This window comes from Lipomyces oligophaga, assembly GCF_038497815.1.
Source record: "Lipomyces oligophaga strain CBS 7107 unplaced genomic scaffold V1516scaffold_8, whole genome shotgun sequence".
NCBI lineage: Eukaryota > Fungi > Ascomycota > Lipomycetes > Lipomycetales > Lipomycetaceae > Lipomyces > [Lipomyces] oligophaga.
In genome coordinates, this window is record NW_027117792.1 from 362,704 (window position 1) to 381,679 (window position 18,976).

Sequence of the window (18,976 nt, forward strand, 5' to 3'; positions counted from 1 at the left end):
GTAATATTTAGTATGATTGGCGTTTAAGAATTTAAATGTTGGGTATGATTCATTGGAATTTTAATGGAGTTGGTCATTTCAAGTGAGCAGGGGTGAAATAAGAAGTGCAATATCACGATAGGAGCACGACTAGAGCTGAGCAAGAATAGCAGCACTAGAATCGTAGAGCTAGAATAGGAAGCTGAACGTCGACCGATTATGAGCGAAATTGCTGCTTGCACCAATTAATTTGCCAGGGACCGAGTCGTGACGTAGACTAGTATGCGAATGGAATCGAGATTCAGCATTTGACTACGGCATTGCAAATGCCGGGGAAGGAGTCCGTGCATGGTTGGGCGGATGATGCTAATTTTTGCCATGTCTTTCTGGTGGATATTCGTGATTTGAATGTCTTGTGTTGAATAGCCGCTGCGTAATAGTCATGGTTAGCAGATCTACGGCACTCGTGGATTCATACGGATATTTACAATTGGCCTATTGGTTGTGTACAGCATTTTCGGGATCAGTAGCCATCTGTCTGGACAAGCAAGTTATGTTGCGTTTTGCGCAGTCAGTTGACTTGTATGTCAGAGCGAATAAACGGGCCTGATCCAATTAGGAAACGTAAATGTGAGAATATGAGTGTGAATGGTCGTAGCTGGACTGAAATGAAGTGGAAAAATTTTGTCATTCGCGGAAAAACAAAAGCGTTATTTTAGCTTCTGCAAAAACTGTCCGGCCCATGATCAACATCATACTGGCTGTTTGAAACGATTAACGTGGTTGAAAATTTTTTTTTTGTTTTTTTCACGGGGTCTTTTGGGGAGCGCGCGTTAAGGTTCGCTAAGAATGAGCAGGGTCGTGATCTGCTGAGAGTTGAGCTAGCTCAACTCTGTGCAGTCAAGACTACAGCTAATGCAGCTACGGGTTAATGCTACTAAGACCGACCGAAATCACAAACTTTGCGTTAATAGATCCAGAGAGGAGCGTATGCAATTGCACGAAGTACAGGGTCTGCAGGTCTTACGAGTCTCGGTAGCAGAAGCAGGCAGCCAATGGCGAACAAAGCAAAACGTAAATAAACGAAACGAGTCATCCAGTTTCTTGCTTCCGCAGACCCCGGAGACAGGGTAAGGGTGAGGGTGAGGGCAGGCGCAGATCGTGTTGGGGTTTGTGACTGATGTGATTTTCACAATTGCAGTGTCAAATTACGGGATGATGAGGAAAGCTTTTGTGTCGGCTAATTCTGTCACTTGTTATTGTTGCAGGTGGAATTTTTTTCTAAGTATGTTTGTATTTACAAAAGATAATCGCGTAGGTCTGCTTTTCTACAATGATCATGATAATGTAACAGTAGCAGCATCAGCGTACGCACAATAGCAATACACCTCTGGCAACACATAGAAAATGTTGTCATTTCTCTACCTATTTTGGATGTGGCTGCGCATCGACCCTCTTAGGCCCGCTTGGCTGGCCACAGCCCAACCTCTCAGCCCCCCGAACAAGCAGCTCGTGGCAGTGCACCGTTGCAACTTGCACACGCACATCTGCTTTGCCACCTGACCAAGCCGCAGTCTGCGCACAAACACTCAAAATAGGCATCACTGCCACGGCCACTGCCACAGAAGGCGATCCATGTCTGGCAGGGTCGGATGTCTATAAAACCAAGCAGTTCTGTCTTTTAAAGAACACGTACTTGCAAGAGTCATAGACTATATCTTATAATTAGATAGATATTCTTTATATCTACGTCCTTATTCTTCTGATTCGTCTCTTCAGACTTGCAGATTTTTAATTCATTCAGCATTAGTGCACAGGCACACATACACATTCACATACATGTCATGGACTCTTCGCGAATCACAGATTTCTACAACAACGTATACATCCCTCCTGTTGGCAAGACAGCGAGCCCGTCCGTTCCTGTCCAGCATCCTACCTTGATCATGTCCGACAGCACTACTGACGCTTCACATCGTCTCAAGTGCGGATGTGCCGGTGACTCATGCGTGTTCGCTCGTGCAGCCGAAAAGTCGAACGGCGAGCGTGCTATGCATCGCGTCTACGAGGAACAGTACCATCTCCTACCAGATCATTCTGGATTCGAGGGCGGCGACGTGATCCTCTCCTCTTCGCCTCCCAAGACCCGCTCAGTGTCGCCTGTTCCTGCCGTGCGCGTGATCCCGACTCGCGCTGTTGTTGCTCATGCCTTCTAGGCGCGCGACTTTGGCATCACCTTTACTTTTGAGACAACATGCCTGGTGCTGTTGTTGGTCGGCTTGCGGTAGGACACCTTCCGCGATTCAGTGGAGAGTAGTTAGGCAGCACGAAGTTGCACTATCATTATACATATACTATATACATACGAATTTCCGCGGCCAGTCTTTTGGTTTAGGACTCGGTTTGTTTGGATTTGGACTAGGATTGGGTTGATTGATTCTATGGTTGGCGTCTGTTATTGCTATAATTTATTCGATTAGCGCAGGGCGCGCGTCGCATGCTACTATAATATAACTAATACTATATGCTAATATTTTTATCTCTTACATCTGTAGTTCTCCACTCTTAGTTCTCTCTAGTTCCTCTTCTGGCTCTCTGCTTTCAACACCTTCAAGCTAATCTCGGTGGCAAGAATGTTCCCAGTCCCAATTCCCAGCTCATCGTTCGATGGCCCTGCCTCGTATGCCCGCCACGTCTACCCGCCGCACCACCAAGCCCTTGTATTACTGAAGCACTAGACCCTTGTTCCAAAGGTCGTGCTATCGTACGGTTGTCGTTAAGGTTGAGAGGGTGCGATAGTCTCGACTGGCGAGGACAGGCGATCTTAATAAGAATATGCGAATATGGCTATTTGAATACGTTTGGATGCTAGTATTGTTAGACCGCTAAGACTTGTATTCATTTTACAAGTTTGAACCGAATTGAACCTCCTCAAATTATTCTACTTCACGATGACAGAGTTTATCTACACCGCGCATCCACTAGACACATCTGGAATTCCTAAAGCTGCGACGGCCATTGCCAGTGCGAAACCAATTTTGGACGATATCGAAAAAGTGTGGAAAAAAGGCGCCGTATACAACAAGTACAAAGTGCAAACCTATTCGCATGTGTATGCCAATGCGGACGGCAGTTCGAGCAAATGGTTTGCTCGTATATCTATCCATGGCGGTGGTGGTGATAACATCTCTTGGGACTTGTTTGTCAAGGGCCTGCTAGAAAACCATACAGAGAACGAGACAGAATATATATTCAACATGGAGAAGTTTGACTATTTTCAAACCGAACGTGACGACTGGACAGGTGAGTTTTCGGCACTTCCATATTGCGGCGTGATGGCATTTCGGTGCTTCCTTGACTTGTTTCTGGCTTTCTAACTTGGATTTAGGTGTCCATGTGGTCTTCAAAGTGCCTATGTTTATGAATCCTCGCGACTCTCCTGAATATTTACTGGCTACTCAACCGGACCCAGACATTAAAGAGTTTTATATCATCTCCTTGCCTTCTACACGGAAGGTATATTCTGGTCATTCCAGCGCTCGGTATGCGTCTATCGAACATGTCAAAGTTCTTGATGACGGGAAGATCAAATGGACGCTTGCAGTTACGGTATGCATGTCTGTTCATTTACTTCGATATAGTGCTAACAGTTGAACAGAGCGATGAAAAAATGGCCTTGCTACCGGCATTTATCCAGGACTATGTGTTTGTCAAAATCGTTACTGAAGACGTGCCAACCTTTCTAGAGTGGGCTATCAAGAAGTATGGCTCAGATTAGATTAATATATTAGAACAGCAAATCTAATTTAGGCTGATTTGCCATACCAACTTGGCTACGGCATAATATCGTAGCTACAAAAAACACAACATACACACGTACAGACTTACACAATCCAATCGGCACCATTCTTCCACTACCATTTGTTTATTTGTCCTCCGCCCATTCATTGTCTCTTCTGATCTGAGCTTCCTCTTCGGGAGTGAAATCGTTTGTAATGTTGAATTGACGGCGGATCTCCTCAGGACCCTTTCCTTTTATCATGTTGGCCACAGTTTTGCATCCTACTTCTAGTAGAGCCTTTATGTCCAAGTAATTAGCCGCCTTCGTTGTTAGACCGCGTACTCACTTTGAACAAAAACAATTCCACAACATACCAAAATGATTTCGAAAAGCATTTCCTGGTCAACTTGCATAAACTTCTGATCCCACTCGTCGATGTCTGTCGACTTTTTACGTGCATCGGTCTCGTCTTCTGCCGTCACAGCAGGATCGGACTTGTGATGCTCGCACCATTCAAGGACTTTTTTCAGCACGTTGGCCGTAACCTGCATCGGAAGTTAGCAATATAGTGACTGTCTCTGATCGGCTGTCTTACATTTGGAATTGGAATCTCAGTGCTTGCATCACTGACATCTAGTATGAATTAGTTATCAACTATCAAATGAAAGAAAAATAAGCTTACCCTCTATCATGTTTTTAATCAAAATCGAGCGTTCGGCGACTTCCTTGTCTAAGATACGATCAGTTTCAAACCACTCCACATAAAATAACCGAGGAAAACTGATATCCGAGAGCATCAATCAGAATTCAAATAAACGTACCAACAGTGAAAACCTCCCCATCGGAAGAAGTGAGTTTAACCATTTTCTATATTTTTTTTTGTTTGGTGTGAAAAATCTGTCCAGGAAATTAGTTCGTGCATTCTGTAAATTCCAACGAAGGATAGATGGACTTACTAAGTCGATAAGAATCGTCAACTTTCTTGTATCTGTTGTCAGCTAGAAGTATTCTATCAAATTAATGGACTACAACTATTCACTCTTAAAGGATTTAATTGAAACTCAATCAAAGTCTCTTTAAGTCACCAACTAAATTAAAGTCATAAATCGCAAGAGTGATCGATCTCGTCCACGCTCCCTTAGTCAAGTCCCTAAACCTAGACATCTGCTCTGGTTCGAAATTACAGTACGTATGCCAGGCCTCGGTGGTTTTTCATATTCTTTCATTTATCCATATCATTATTACTACTATTGATAACGCTCATCTTTTAAATATATCGGACTGTACTTGCATTTCTGATTCAATTGGCGTCAAAAGTCAGTTGTACGCAGACCCATTCTGCTTGGTAACTGCTGTTGCGTTGGCTGGCTGTTTGTCCACAAGCAGAAGTTGGTCCAATATTTGATTTGAACAATATTTGATCAAAGATATTAGTCCATATTCAATAAATAATCAGAACTGAATTACACGATCAATCCAATACGTTAATCAATAGATGATAACCGCTCTATCAGAATGCGACTATCTACTTCTAGCCTACTGGCATCAGCAGCTCTGATTCGAGTCGGATTCTTCTTCTACGGGGTATACCAGGATGCGACAGCCGAGATCCGGTTCACTGATATCGACTACTTTGTTTTCACTGATGCAGCTAAGTTTACTGCTCAAGGAGGCTCGCCATATGACCGTGCTACCTACCGTTACACACCTATTCTCGCCTGGCTGCTACTTCCGACGACGACATACTTTTGGTTTGGCAAGCTCCTGTTTGCGTTAGGCGATATTGTTGCTGGCTGGCTGATGCTCCGTATTTTTCAGATCCGAGGCATGGAAGAATCTCGCGCTCTGAAATTCGCATCTGTTTGGCTCCTAAATCCCATGGTTGCAACCATCAGCACTCGCGGTAGTTCAGAAGGACTTCTGGGAGCTCTTGTCATAGCTCTATTATGGGCCGTGTACGAGCGTAAGATCGTCCTAGCTGGTTTGCTAGCTGGATACTCGGTCCATTTTAAGATCTATCCCGTAATATACATTCCATCAATTCTTTGGGCTCTCGATTCTAGCCCAAAACTTCTCGGTACCGGCCTGCTTAAATGGGTGAACAAAGATCGCGTCTACTTTGGTCTTGCCTGCCTCTCATCCTTCTCTCTGTTTACCGGTGCGATGTATTACATCTACGGAGAGCCATTTTTATTACACACTTATCTTCACCATCTTTCGCGGTCTGACCATCGCCACAATTTTTCTCCGTATAACATTCTTTTATATATTTCTTCGTCACCCAACGTCGTCCATAAGTCGCCTTACCCGTCTCTTGCATTCATACCCCAACTATTCATCTCTGGAGTATTTCTACCATTCATGCTCGCCAAAAAAGATCTCGCAAAATCAATGTTCGTCCAGACCTTCGCTTTTGTCACTTTCAACAAAGTTTGCACGAGCCAATACTTCATGTGGTACCTTGTACTACTTCCTTTCTACCTTCCATCTTCATCCATGCTCCGCAATAAGCACCTCGGAGTGGGAGCCCTTTTATTATGGACTCTCGCGCAGGCACTCTGGCTTCAACAAGGTTACGAACTCGAATACTTGAACAGATCTACTTTTGTACCCGGTATTCTGGCAGCCACCTTAATTTTTTTCGTCGTCAATATTTGGATCTTGGGTATTGCCATCGACGATATTTGAGTCCGGTGTTTGCTTTCACCTCTACGCTTTTGTAAATTAAAAATTATAATTCGAAATATATTTAATTACGTATTCATCCAACTTGGTCAAAATTTATGCATACGTCACATACACATGCATCAACATAAAACTACATCAGATCACAAGTCACAAAATAAGAAACATATGAAACACAAAAAATCATACAAAAATAATAAAGTAGGCTAAAAGACCGCCAACAACACATAATGAGATATACGTAACAAATGTCGCCTGTTCTTTCTGCTGTAGCTCCTCGGCAGAGATCTTGGTAGGGAACACGGTCTCTGTAAATTGATCAACTTTAGCGCAAGCCATACTGATCCGCACGTATGTCGAGTCGCGCGGCGAATTGCGCATCTGTATTTTATGGCAGTATTCTTGGAAAATGCCGTAGGTCGCTTGGATGTTGGATGCTTGCAGCATGAGCTGAAACTCATTAGAAACCTATTATTAATCTGGGAAGATTTTGCAAAAACTTACCTTACACGCAAGTCCCTTTCGAATCTTAACGTTCTTACTGAAAACGTTCTTATTCTTATACACTAACTCCAGTGTAGCGATTGCCATCACTTGTGGAATCGTGCAGAAATTGAACATCGACTGTTCTTTGATCCCGGCAAGATAAAACATCAACCCGGGAATATGCTCGAGGGCATCCGCAACCATTTCATCTAAGCATGCTAATCCAGCCTGTTCATTTTCGGGCTTAGCAAAATCATCTAAAGAATTTCCATACTTCGACCAAATTTCTTTCGGCCAAAATCGTCGGTTATCACAAAGATCCTCATAGTAGTCTCGAATGATGTTTGTTTTCTGTAAAAACAACCCCATAGACTCCCATCTGTGTCACGTCAGTTTTATTCACACAATGCGTCGCATATCACATACAACTCTGGATCCTGCATAATCTGAGGCTTGATCAAATTACCGGCTACTCCAAGGCGGGTCAAACCTTCTCCAACAATGCCGGCAACATAATGGCAATAAAGATTGTAATCTTTGATCGTGTCAACCCCCTTTTTGTTGAAATCTTCGTCCTCACAATACAACGCCATGCCATGACCCATTTCCTTGGTAATGTCCTTGATAATCAATTTATAATTATCTGCCAGTAGCGAAAATTCATCAATGATCTTGTCAAACTCTTCGAGCACGACCCGGTCTTTCTCTTTGCCTTGTTCATGTTATTGCTATAATTCTACGAAAAGTTATTTTAAATACTTACTGTCATTGAACGTCCATCCCTTTTGGTCAAGCTTTTCATAAAAGGATCGTAGAATCGGTAGCTTGACGGGGTTGGGAATCGTCATATCATCCTCAATTGTATCGAGTCCTCGCAAAATTAAATAAAAAAGCATAGTCTAAAAAGTTACAAATTAGAATCCATGTACTTCTAGCAGAGCCAAAATTTAAAACACCCAGGTACATACCGCGACGCGTAGTTCTGGAGACAGTTCCTCAATCACAGCTGCGAAACTTCTCGAGGTCAGCTTGAGCAGCTCATAGCAGCGCTTTTGATTGTCCGACTCTTTATCCAAATCCCGAGGGAACACTGGATCATGCCAAATCGCCCTAATTTTAAAGCAAGCCTTCGTTAGCGACTTCTTCTTACTTCGACCATCTCTGACGCTACAAAATGAAAAAAACACACACTTACCATTGCGAAATAGCCCGCAACTCAGACGGATGAAGTAGCAATTGGAGATATTTCGACATTGTTCTACTCAACTAAATCGCCGCTTTGAAAAGCCAATTGACCCCAAATAAAGTGACTGGAACAGCACGCTTATTTCTCCGCTTTTGCTTCTGGCGTGTATTTATACCGTACGGCGTAACTTCTACTGACTACCTGCGATAGCGTTTGGTAATCTACGCTGAGGGTCTTGCTGTGAGGGTACGGGCCGATCCTCGAGTTCGCGTTCGGAGAGGCTCGTGTTCGCACTTTGTCTGCTTTGTCTGCTTTGTGTAGACTGTTATGGCTATTATTTGTTTGTTTTCTGTAGTTTATTTCTAAAAGTTCTACTGGATATGAGCTGAACATGTCGTCGTATAAATTGGGATACGAGGGACAGTATAGCTCGTATTTCAGGATGACGGTTGGTTAAGAACGGCGGCAGTTGACAGGTGCGCTAAATTGACCGACCCTGGATATTGATCCCGATTTATCGATCTAGGTTTTCTGAACAATATCGACTTCACATTTTCAGGATTACTATGATCTCCAAATTACTGTAGTGCAATGAAGTGAATTACTGCTATCGCAACCAAGAGGGAGCATGCCGAGGATCGTATTGTAAATGCGCGTCAAAAATTTCGATAAACTATGGCAATATTAGTTTTGTGGCCTAGTGTCATTCAGAAAGCTTACCTCTATATCGCTGTCCTCCTTCCCTGCTGCAAACTGGCCATACTCGTCAAATATGCTCGCTAAGCTCCATCTGAAAATGTCAATTTCAGACCCTGAAACAGAAACAGACTAATTATACTTTTGCAATATCTTCCTCATTGCTCCTACTAATACACCAACACGATGCTTGCCTTTGTTGGAAAACATCAGAATAGGAAAATTCCGTGAATCTTTTTATATTAGCTATTTTCAACCAATGAATTTTCTTAAAACATACCCAAAACAACTTGTAACGCATCTGTTATAGCCTTTGGATCGTTCTCAACAAATGGCAACTTGCAGTTCTCCATTCGAAAGTGGAACAGTTTAACATTGTTTTTCTGCGCCCAATCCACATTTACTTTTCGTAAATCTCCTTCGTCAAGATATCTGTCACTCAGATTAATAGTTCTCAATACAGCAATAGTCAACTTACATTATCGACTTCAACTTTAATTTCTCAAGAAATGGGAAATTAATAGGTAGTGGATGCCCACTTCTATAAATTCCGGATGCAACCATAGCGAAGTTCAGTGGAGGAACTAATAACTTCCGTTCCGGACGGTCGAAGAAATTTGCTGTTGAACTGATAGCTGACATGCGACTACTGGGCACATACTCAGCGACGCTGTTATTACTGTGAGGGGGGTTGCGTGAAGTGTTGCTGTTGTTGAAATTATTATTGAGATTGTTGCTCTCATGATATGATTTTCCTGAAGTCGCTACAAAATGGTCTCGAGAAGAATAGCTCATCCCATCCGAATGGGAGGCGGCAGAGTTCTTATAAAACATATTGGTCTGAGACGATGCGTCAGATCCATTCTGCGTAGTGTCATCGACCGCAAAGGGCGTCGAAGGAGGAGAAGCAGCTGTGGGATCGTAATATACTTGCAGATCGTCTTCTATGCCCTCTGGTTCAGCGTTCACATCTACTAGTCCATAGTTGTGATCAAATGCTCGCGGGTCTTCTGAGCCGTACTCTGGATCATTGACCGTCAAAGGTCTCAATGGCGGAGGAGAAAGCGGTGACCCACTCAGTAGCAACTGCGACTCGATTTGTTTTCTTCGAATTTCTTCTTCGAGTGCATCGTCGAGTTCCTGTTCGCCTGGCCGGTTCAATTTGACCTCAAATACGTTCGGATCCGGCTTAGAGGACTTTGACTTGGAAGACATGGCTAGCTCGTGCAGCCTCTATGAGCCCCAGAAAGACGCAGAATTCGACGTAAAACTCCCAGCTAGCATGCAAATTGCGTATGCATCGAAGCTCTTCTCAAAATCGGACGGCTGGTCACAAGCAGATAAAACAGTTAACCTACTGGCCTGCTAGGTTCAGATTACCATCAGAAATCCCTTTGCTGGCGACGGCACGTGGACATTAAATGCCCTCGGCAAGGACGGGTACAATCAGTTCAACTATCTTGGGCAACCCACACGGACAAACTTGTGATCAATTCATCGAATTTGCCGCGCATCAATCCCCATAACAATTTACACCAACGCCTTACGCTGAGCAGTCCAGCGCACTCCCACTGGGATTGGCAGTGGCCGGGCCAATTGTTGCTGCTTCCCAGACATCGTCATGTTGACCAAGAGACTCTCTGTTTCGAGGTGTCTTTTGGTAATTGCACACGTCCTCGACTTCAATCAATTGCTTATTTTTCATTTACTCTCGTTTTCGTTTCTGTTTGCTTGAATTCTCTGGTTTCTGCTCGAAATGGCCATCACAAAACGTGCAGGCCGGAGCAAGGCGCAGAACTCAACCCCGGCTCAGCAACCTGCGAAACGCAATGGTGTTAAAAAGGCCACATTCGATATCTCTAAACCCAAACAAGTTGGTGTATCTGATCTTACCCTTCTGTCCAAAGTGTCGGAAGATGCTATCAACGATAATCTCAAAAAGAGGTTTCAGAATGCTTTGATCTATGTAAGTTTCTTCGTCATTGGACTCCGCCTCGTTTATTGTTCCTTTAATGCTGACTGATTCGATAGACTTACATCGGCCATGTGGTATGCAATTATTTTAAATGTTTTTGAGTCCATCGAATATGTGGTGCTCACCTTACCGATCATTCTACTAACTTCCTATTCCAGCTGATTTCTGTAAATCCTTTCCGAGACCTCGGTATCTACACCGAGGCGATTCTCGAGTCCTACAGGGGAAAGAACCGTTTAGAGGTTAGCCCATTGCCTAATTCGATTTGCTCATATTTGCAATTCTAACTAGCTAATCTTTAGACCCCTCCTCATGTCTTTGCCATAGCAGAAGCTTCATATTACCAGATGAAGTCCTACAAGGAAAATCAATGCGTAATCATCTCGTATGTGTTCGAACTGCCTAACCATTCTAATTTTCTGACATTTCCTCTCTAGTGGTGAATCTGGTGCCGGTAAAACGGAAGCTGCTAAGCGTATCATGCAATATATTGCCTCTGTTTCCGGTAATTCCTCCTCCTCCATCCAAGAGATCAAGGATATGGTTTTGGCTACAAATCCATTACTAGAATCCTTTGGTTGTGCAAAAACACTCCGCAACAACAATTCCTCTCGGCACGGAAAATATCTTCAGATTCAGTTCAATGAAGTCGCAGAACCTGTTGGTGCGAACATCACTAATTACCTTTTGGAGAAAAACCGTGTTGTTGGCCAGATCCAAAATGAGCGCAATTTTCATATTTTTTATCAATTCACCAAAGGTGCTTCGACCAAATATCGTGAGCAGTTGGGGGTACAGCCTCCTGAGAGCTATATCTATACATCAATGTCGAAATGTACCTCTGTTGAAGGTATCGATGATCTTGACGATTTCAAAGAGACCTTGAAGGCTATGGAAGTTATTGGTCTACATGAACACGAGCAAGATAATATATTCAAGATTCTTGCTCTAATATTGTGGATTGGAAACATCGATTTTATTGAAAACTCGGAAGGCAACGCGGCTGTACGTGATGGTTCAGTGACTAATTTCGTCGCATATCTAATGGCTGTTGATGCTCCATCTGTTGAAAAGGCAATGACTAACAGAATTGTGGAGACAAGCCGAGGTGGTCGCCGAGGTTCCGTCTATGAAGTGCCTTTGAATATTACACAGGCTCGTGCAGTTCGTGATGCGCTTGCAAAGGGTGTATATTCGAATTTGTTCGACTGGATTGTTGATCGCGTTAACCAATCTATGGTCACGCGTGGACAAGCTGCACGTACTATTGGCATTTTAGATATCTATGGATTCGAAATTTTTGAAAACAACTCTTTCGAGCAGCTTTGCATCAACTATGTTAATGAAAAATTGCAGCAAATTTTCATCCAGTTGACACTTAAAACCGAGCAAGAAGAGTATGTTCGTGAACAAATCAAATGGTCCCCTATCAACTACTTCAACAACAAAATTGTGTGCGATTTAATTGAGGAAAAAAGACCTCCCGGCATTTTTGCGGCACTTAATGACGCTGTTGCTACTGCTCATGCTGATTCAGGTGCGGCAGATCAATCTTTTGCTCAGCGGCTTTCGCTAGTTGCATCTAATCCTCATTTCGAACAGCGACAGGGGAAATTCATTGTCAAGCATTATGCAGGTGATGTCATGTATCGTATTGACGGTATGACTGATAAGAACAAGGATCAAATGCTGAAAGATCTATTAGAGCTGTTGAACAAGACTGGCAATCCATTTCTCAAGACTTTATTCCCAGCTCAAGTTGATCATGACTCCAAACGACGACCGCCAACGGCGAGCGATAAGATCAAAATTTCTGCAAACGATTTGGTTACTACCTTAATGAACTGCCAACCTTCGTACATCCGAACGATTAAGCCTAATCAGACAAAATCTCCGACTGATTATGATGATAAGGCTGTTTTACATCAAATTAAGTATCTTGGTCTTCAAGAGAACGTTAGGATTCGTCGCGCTGGTTTTGCTTATAGACAAACTTTTGAAAAGTTTGCTGAACAATTCTATCTCCTATCACCCAAAACTTCTTATGCTGGTGAATATATTTGGCAAGGTGATGCTCGCTCAGCAGTACTCCAGATTTTGAAAGATGCTGCAGTTCCCAATGATGAATTCCAGATGGGAACTACGAAGGCATTCATCAAGACGCCTGAAACTTTATTTGCTCTCGAGCACATGAGAGATCGCTATTGGCATAATATGGCGGTTCGTATTCAACGGGCGTGGAGAAATGTTCTGCGGTATCGAACCGAATGTGCCATCCGTATTCAGCGTGCCTGGCGACGTGTCAACGGAACAAATCAGTATGTTCAGACTCGGGATTATGGACACACGTTGTTGGCCAATCGCAAGGAACGTCGTAGCATGTCGATTATCGGCTCCCGACGTTTCATGGCCGATTACATTGGTATTGGAAACTCAGGGGGACAAGGAGAATTTATTAGAAATGGAGCGAGTATCGCCAGCTCCGAGATGATCCATTTTTCTTGTCGTGGAGAGCAACTTATTGCAAAGCTTGGTCGAACTAGTATCAGAATGCCCAGAGTTATAGTCTTGACGTCTAAAGCCCTTTATCTGATTTCGGAATCAATTTTGAACCGACAGCTGGTAATTCAGACTGAACGAGCTATTCCACTTGGTCAAATCAAGTCTGTCCAACTCTCCAATTTACGAGACGATTGGGTTGCTGTCAATGTGAATTCTCAAAGCGAGCCTGATCCACTAATCTGGTGTGTTTTCAAGACTGAATTAATAACTCGATTAAAGATGGCGTCGCCATCCACACAGATCAAGATCAACACAACGGTTGAATATAACAAGAAACCGAACAAGAAAACAGTAGTCAAATTTCAAAAGGACACCAGTGTCCCTCGAGATGATGTCTATAAGAGTGGAACTGTTCGGGTACCACCCGGCCTGCCAGCCAATAGTGTGTCGCGACCAAATCCACCTCGGAAGAATACCAAGGCTGCTCGTCCAATAACTAGCGGTAAGCTTCTTCGTCCTGGCGGTGGTCGCGCTCCTCCTGGGTTTGAGCTCTCAACGCCGCAAACACAAGCTACACCTCCGCAACCTACTCCCACACCAGCTGCTCAACCTACTCCCACACCAGCTGCTCAACCTACTGCTGCCGCTGCAGTTCCTATTAATCGAGCTAATCGAGGACCGGCTCCAGCTCCGCCTTCTCGAAATGGAGTGGCTACCAGACCTGGCTTCAGCGCACAACCTCAATCCCCTCAATCGCCGTCCAGAAATACTCAGGCCGCATCATCCGCAGCGGTTGCGGCAGCGGTTGCGGCTACTAATGGAGCATCAACTCGTACAGCTCAACCCCAGCGTCCTTCCGCCCCGAAGCCGGCGGTTGCGCAACGACCTATTCCCGTTCCTGCAGCTGCTTCTGTTAATGTTACTAGTGTAACCCCTGCTGTAACCTCTCCTGCTCGGCATGCTCGTACCGAGTCTGCCGTCTCTACAGCTTCGAAGCCACCGCCTCCTCCTCCCCCTCCACAAGCAGTGCAACCACCAGTCCCTGCAGAGCCAACTTACAAGGCATTGTTTGATTTCCAAGCGCAAGGATCGAACCAACTCACTATTCAGAAAGATGAAATCGTGATTGTTTTAAATAAGGAGGGAAACGGCTGGTACCTAGCAAAGAAGCCCGGCTCTAGTTTCGAAGGATGGACTCCTGCATCTTACCTGGAAGAAGTTGTTGTTCCTGCTTCGTCTGCCGCTCAAGTAGTTGCGCCGCCTGCTCCTCCCTTAGCCCAGGCTAACGGCTACGCAGCTGCGACAAATGGAAATGGATACAGTCAGCAAAATACTGCAGTAGCAGCAGCAGCTTACCAGCAGCCTGCGGCTACGACTCCGGTATCTAGCGGACCATCATTAGAAGAAGCGTTACAGAAAATTAGTCGGCGAATGAGAGATAGCGATGATGAAGACGATGATGACTGGTGATGTGCATTTCTTTATATGTTCTTGTTGTTATTTTTGGATCTAGTAGTCATGTATCAGGCCATTTGTTGATTGATCTCGCAATTATTTTTACTAGATGTTCGCTGTATTTCTTTTTTATTTGAACTTTGATTTTTGTTTCGCTTTTTATTTATTTTACGTGTAGTTTGTTTTTGTACTTTTTACATTTTGTCCTGCAAACGTCTGAAGCAAGAAACGAACTTCGCCGATAGGTAAACGCTCAAAAGCTGCGAGCGATGAAATGAATGATTCTAAACTGAGCTTTGTGGAGAAGAACGGGCTAAAAATAGGTATCTAGCTTGTTAGATATACCAAAGAACGATGCAATAATTTGCTTCTCCAAAATTGGGAAGCACTTTTCAAATTTTTGCTTTTTAATTGCATGTCGGAACCGAAGTTGAAAGAACTATGCTGGCTGGAAATTTCGTAGGCCAGAGATATAAGAATAAAAAACAGAGCAAATTAAACATTAGAGCTCCTAGTTCCAGGATATGTGTATATAATTCTTAATCAAGTCTTTGCATGCCGCCGATCCATGCTCTTTGAAGAGATTCAAGGCAGGATTCTGGATAATGATAGACTCGCGATCGAAGAGCAATAGGTCACCACTATCTACGAACATGTCCTTTTCTAAATATAAAACTACATCGTATCTCGACCAAATTATCAGTTACCATGGTCCCTTCTATGTATGATAGATTTTAATCACATGTAGCGCTAGGCTATTTCCAAGGATATTTATGTTATCTAGGGCTGCTCAGTGCAGCGATGTTGATAGCTTGTGAGTAATAGAGAGAGATCGCCGACTCAATTCAAAGTGTATCTGATACATGACTGCTAAATTTGCAATTCCATCTATATAGAAAAGTAGTTCCAAAAGACTTACTTAAATTCAACATTTCACTGTAGTCGTAGTTAAATCAGAGACGAAATTAAATCATCTAGATGAAATACTATTGCTCATCAGTCTGAAAATTAAAAGATTTCTGAGTATAAAATTTACATCTACACAAAGCAGAAGTCAATAACTTTTAACTATAATACATACATATTACACCTGAAACTCCTCGCCAAACACCTGATAGGATTCAGCTTCATCGTCAAGTCTATCTATCAACGCACTAACTCCAAATTAGCTTTCCTAAACTGTCAATAGACAAAGTAGAAGACACTTACTCCAGTTTTTCAACCTCTGTAAGATTAGACATTACAGCTGTTCGTGATCGCAAACTCCGTCGATTTTTAACCGAAATGGGAATTCCTGATTTTGATCTTGATGACTCAGACGTCTTCAAATTCTGTACTGAGACGACGAGGTTCAAATGGGTCTGCATGTGTCTCTGCACAACAGAAAACCAATCTTTGACCGACTTATCCACAATCGAGAAACTACATCCCTTGACGCCACAATACCACGTAGAATCTTGAGCAAAGGGTTGCCGAGTGGGAATCAAATGTTTCACGGTCACTATTGGCGCAAGACATGAACTCTCACGCAGAGGTACATTTGATACTTTCCCTGTGTATTCCATCTTCTTGCTTAATGATGAAGTTAAACTGGTTTCAGATTCAAGAGAAATCCAATTAACAGAGTCTCCCAATAATGTTCTGTAAGATTCGTTTAGTTGATCTTCAGCTATATCGCGTTGATTCCCAAAGTCAATAGAGACATCGCAGGCTCTTTGTCTCTTCACTAATCTCTCCCCGTTTGCGGCAATTGGCATTTGGAGATTCCGCTTGACATCGCATCTAGAAATAGCGACAGGATTTGCCACTCGATTAAGCCAAGTCGGATTTTGACTTGGGGCTAATCGAATTAGTGAAGATGATTCCAGATCTGCATATTCCCCGGTACTTTGTTCGAACGTGGGAGGGACAGTTGCCGCTAAATTTGAATCAATGTGCCTAGCTTGATGTGTCGACATAGCTCTTACTTCATCTTCATTCAAGGTCCCATCTGGCCGTTTCTCTATCTGTCCAGCCTCCATTACGTGATTTTCCAGAGGCTCTATAAGCTTTCCATCAGCATATATAGATATTCCATTGATAGATGGGCTCTGAGAAACACTTTCAATAACAACCTCAAACGGAGCAGCAGTTGAAGCCGTTACCAAAAGTTCTTCTGTTTCCTCAAGAGCTTGCATAGTTTTGTTTTCAACAAGACCAGTCACCAAGTTCTCAGAATGAAACTGTGATTTACTCACTGACGGCTCCGCTCCCTTTAATCTGAGTTTATTATCCCTCGAAGAATTAAACAGATAGTCTGAATAGCTAAGTGTTCCTATATCCAGAGAAGAAAAATCAAGAGAACTGCTACCTGAGTCTTCTAACATAGTACTTGAAGAGTGGGCAATCGTAGATTGACCCGCAATCCAACCGTTTGACATAGGATCAGACGTTTTATTCAACTTAGAACCAGAAATTAAAGGGGGATCACTGGCATTAATATCCGAACCTTTGCGTTTGTCAAACTGACTAGCAGTGGGAAGTGAGACATCTGCGTGCTCCAACTCGTTATTTATGTTCTTCAGGACTTCAGGACTTCCTTGATGATCGTAATCATATTCATGCTCATTTTTGCTATTTGCACAGTCTTTTGGCGGTAACGAATCAGGATGATCAACATTCGAAAATGTAATATTACCATGTAATCTAGCGTTCAGGTTTGACATAGACGGTTTGACCCCAAATCTGCGCGCAAAGCTCTTGGAAAATGCGTCTGATCTGGAGGCAGAATTACACATCGAAGTCTCAAAGTTCAAATTGCTGGCGTTAGCATTTGCTGCAGAAGTCTGCTGAGCACTGAGGCTACCTGAAGTACATAGCTGCAGCGCAAATTTTTGTTTGCGATCGGAGGATAGAAGTCTTGCAGAACGTAATGGCCTCCATGCTTTTTTCGTAGTGCTTGCGGCTTTTAAGTCAATCTTAGTTGACGAAGAACCCAAAAACACAACTTCCTCATCGGAATCTGAAGCAGCTTCAAATTCCAAGCCACTATCTGTGACATCTAAACCAGCTTTCTTCTCCTTCTGAAATTTTGACTGAGAAAGACTACAAAGAGATACAAACTCGGCGTGTGGAGAAAAAACCATATGATCTTTGCAAGTCGTGACTTGCTTTGAACTTGCAATTTTACCAGAAAATGCACTGGTTGATAAACGAGACGCTGCGCTCACAGAAATGTTAGGATAATTTAAAACTGATGAGTCCGATAATTGTCGGGCCAATTCATAATTGCGCTGCTTTCTGCTTAGAGACTTGACAGGAAGTAAAATATGTGGAACGGGGCCAAACGAGGAGACAGCAAATATGGATATCCTATTGACAGATTCCGAATGGTAACTTTTATGCACATATCTTAAAATAAATTGAAGCTGCTTCCCAAGAACAGTATTTTTTAGACCTGCTGGATCACTTGCCAAACAGCGTGAAATAAAAAACCGCGAAGAAAACAAGAAATCAGATTTGTCGATCTTCATTTGACTTTCGTCAATGAAAGAGTTCATCAGGTTCAGTAATCCTCCTTTGTACTGATTATTTCGGCCCAGAAACAAATATAATTTGCTGAGCTCCATTAGTCGGAACCATACTAAAGAATATTGTGCGCTAGGAGTTGAGCTATAATACACTGCAGACTCTGTCTCGACAGTGATTCGCATCTTCAAGTTGCTTAAGTCTGGTGGTTCGAGGACTTCAATCTTCAGATTCAATATTGAATCAGACACAACTTCTTTTAATATCATTAGATCTGAAGAATTACGTGTTAGCCGTGGGTTGAACTGTTCGAGAAGCCGCTGGGAACTCTATTGCACATACCTTCATTGTCTGGATTATCAGAGATTCTAGTTCCAGCTATCCGAATCTGATTGACAAGACCAGACGCGTCTGTCAAATCAATCGGCTCTTTCCAATTGTTGACTATTGAGCAGGCCGACAATTCGATTTTCGGCTTATAATTCTCAGGATGAGCGAAAGACGGTGAGCGACTCGAGCTTTGAGAAGCGCACGAGCTGTTCATTTCGCCCATTTCGGCGTAGATTCATGATCCACGTCCTAAATCAAATTCTAATAGTATTTCAGATAATAAAGGAGACTGACATTTCTTCTCTCCGTGCTTTTACTTGCGGAATATGGAAAAATCGTCAATCTTAGACCGCTTTCTGATTGTCTTATCTAAACTCTCTACCATCACTTGGGA

General features: G+C 43.1%; 7 protein-coding genes across 7 annotated transcripts; 3 read left to right on the forward strand and 4 right to left on the reverse strand.

Annotated features, from left to right (window-relative positions):
* Nucleotides 1-2,791: 2,791 nt before the first annotated feature.
* V1516DRAFT_656072 (uncharacterized protein) lies at nt 2,792-3,800 on the forward strand. Its single transcript, XM_066920336.1, has 3 exons — nt 2,792-3,282; nt 3,368-3,588; nt 3,638-3,800. Exons 1-3 carry the CDS (start codon nt 2,931-2,933, stop codon nt 3,755-3,757), a joined length of 693 nt encoding a protein of 230 aa, XP_066775379.1. The 5' UTR covers nt 2,792-2,930; the 3' UTR covers nt 3,758-3,800.
* Nucleotides 3,749-4,845, reverse strand: V1516DRAFT_681088 (E3 ubiquitin ligase SCF complex, Skp subunit). Its single transcript, XM_066923195.1, has 6 exons — nt 4,717-4,845; nt 4,582-4,657; nt 4,443-4,490; nt 4,356-4,393; nt 4,135-4,305; nt 3,749-4,081 (listed from the first exon to the last, which is right to left on the reverse strand). Exons 2-6 carry the CDS (start codon nt 4,622-4,624, stop codon nt 3,905-3,907), a joined length of 477 nt encoding a protein of 158 aa, XP_066775380.1. The 5' UTR covers nt 4,625-4,657; nt 4,717-4,845; the 3' UTR covers nt 3,749-3,904.
* Nucleotides 4,786-6,529, forward strand: V1516DRAFT_681090 (PIG-M-domain-containing protein). Its single transcript, XM_066923196.1, has one exon. The coding sequence runs from the start codon at nt 5,276-5,278 to the stop codon at nt 6,446-6,448; it is 1,173 nt and encodes a 390-aa protein (XP_066775381.1). The 5' UTR covers nt 4,786-5,275; the 3' UTR covers nt 6,449-6,529.
* V1516DRAFT_656080 (isoprenoid synthase domain-containing protein) lies at nt 6,485-8,460 on the reverse strand. The gene is made up of 6 exons (XM_066920337.1): nt 8,127-8,460; nt 7,900-8,041; nt 7,695-7,830; nt 7,358-7,643; nt 6,950-7,310; nt 6,485-6,895 (listed from the first exon to the last, which is right to left on the reverse strand). Exons 1-6 carry the CDS (start codon nt 8,183-8,185, stop codon nt 6,629-6,631), a joined length of 1,251 nt encoding a protein of 416 aa, XP_066775382.1. The 5' UTR covers nt 8,186-8,460; the 3' UTR covers nt 6,485-6,628.
* Nucleotides 8,461-8,724: 264 nt separating this feature from the next.
* V1516DRAFT_628890 (protein-tyrosine phosphatase) lies at nt 8,725-9,455 on the reverse strand (the record flags this gene model as incomplete). The annotated part of the gene is made up of 5 exons (XM_066919864.1): nt 8,725-8,790; nt 8,838-8,907; nt 8,956-9,046; nt 9,094-9,245; nt 9,292-9,455. The coding sequence occupies 5 exons, from the start codon at nt 9,453-9,455 to the stop codon at nt 8,725-8,727; spliced, it is 543 nt and encodes a 180-aa protein (XP_066775383.1).
* Nucleotides 9,456-10,569: 1,114 nt separating this feature from the next.
* Nucleotides 10,570-14,760, forward strand: V1516DRAFT_628994 (myosin-1; the record flags this gene model as incomplete). The annotated part of the gene is made up of 5 exons (XM_066919867.1): nt 10,570-10,779; nt 10,845-10,862; nt 10,947-11,030; nt 11,091-11,173; nt 11,226-14,760. The coding sequence occupies 5 exons, from the start codon at nt 10,570-10,572 to the stop codon at nt 14,758-14,760; spliced, it is 3,930 nt and encodes a 1,309-aa protein (XP_066775384.1).
* A 1,066-nt stretch (nt 14,761-15,826) lies between these two features.
* Nucleotides 15,827-18,930, reverse strand: V1516DRAFT_681101 (uncharacterized protein). Its single transcript, XM_066923197.1, has 2 exons — nt 18,595-18,930; nt 15,827-18,526 (listed from the first exon to the last, which is right to left on the reverse strand). The coding sequence occupies exons 1-2, from the start codon at nt 18,803-18,805 to the stop codon at nt 15,951-15,953; spliced, it is 2,787 nt and encodes a 928-aa protein (XP_066775385.1). The 5' UTR covers nt 18,806-18,930; the 3' UTR covers nt 15,827-15,950.
* Nucleotides 18,931-18,976: the final 46 nt, after the last annotated feature.

Excerpts from the sequence above, each read along its gene's own strand:
- V1516DRAFT_656072 (XM_066920336.1), top strand. The coding sequence starts at position 2,931 with ATGACAGAGTTTATCTACACCGCGCATCCACTAGACACATCTGGAATT. Across the intron at positions 3,283-3,367 it reads CGAACGTGACGACTGGACAG|GTGTCCATGTGGTCTTCAAA; the intron begins GTGAGTTTTCGG and ends ACTTGGATTTAG. Across the intron at positions 3,589-3,637 it reads AATGGACGCTTGCAGTTACG|AGCGATGAAAAAATGGCCTT; the intron begins GTATGCATGTCT and ends ACAGTTGAACAG.
- V1516DRAFT_681088 (XM_066923195.1), bottom strand. The coding sequence starts at position 4,624 with ATGGTTAAACTCACTTCTTCCGATGGGGAGGTTTTCACTGTTG. Across the intron at positions 4,491-4,581 it reads TGGGGAGGTTTTCACTGTTG|ACAAGGAAGTCGCCGAACGC; the intron begins GTACGTTTATTT and ends ATCGTATCTTAG. Across the intron at positions 4,082-4,134 it reads TGCTTTTCGAAATCATTTTG|GCGGCTAATTACTTGGACAT; the intron begins GTATGTTGTGGA and ends CTAACAACGAAG.
- V1516DRAFT_681090 (XM_066923196.1), top strand. The coding sequence starts at position 5,276 with ATGCGACTATCTACTTCTAGCCTACTGGCATCAGCAGCTCTGATTCGA.
- V1516DRAFT_656080 (XM_066920337.1), bottom strand. The coding sequence starts at position 8,185 with ATGTCGAAATATCTCCAATTGCTACTTCATCCGTCTGAGTTGCGGGCT. Across the intron at positions 8,042-8,126 it reads TTGCGGGCTATTTCGCAATG|GGCGATTTGGCATGATCCAG; the intron begins GTAAGTGTGTGT and ends CTTTAAAATTAG. Across the intron at positions 7,311-7,357 it reads ATTATGCAGGATCCAGAGTT|ATGGGAGTCTATGGGGTTGT; the intron begins GTATGTGATATG and ends GACGTGACACAG.
- V1516DRAFT_681101 (XM_066923197.1), bottom strand. The coding sequence starts at position 18,805 with ATGGGCGAAATGAACAGCTCGTGCGCTTCTCAAAGCTCGAGTCGCTCA. Across the intron at positions 18,527-18,594 it reads TGATAATCCAGACAATGAAG|ATCTAATGATATTAAAAGAA; the intron begins GTATGTGCAATA and ends GTAATTCTTCAG.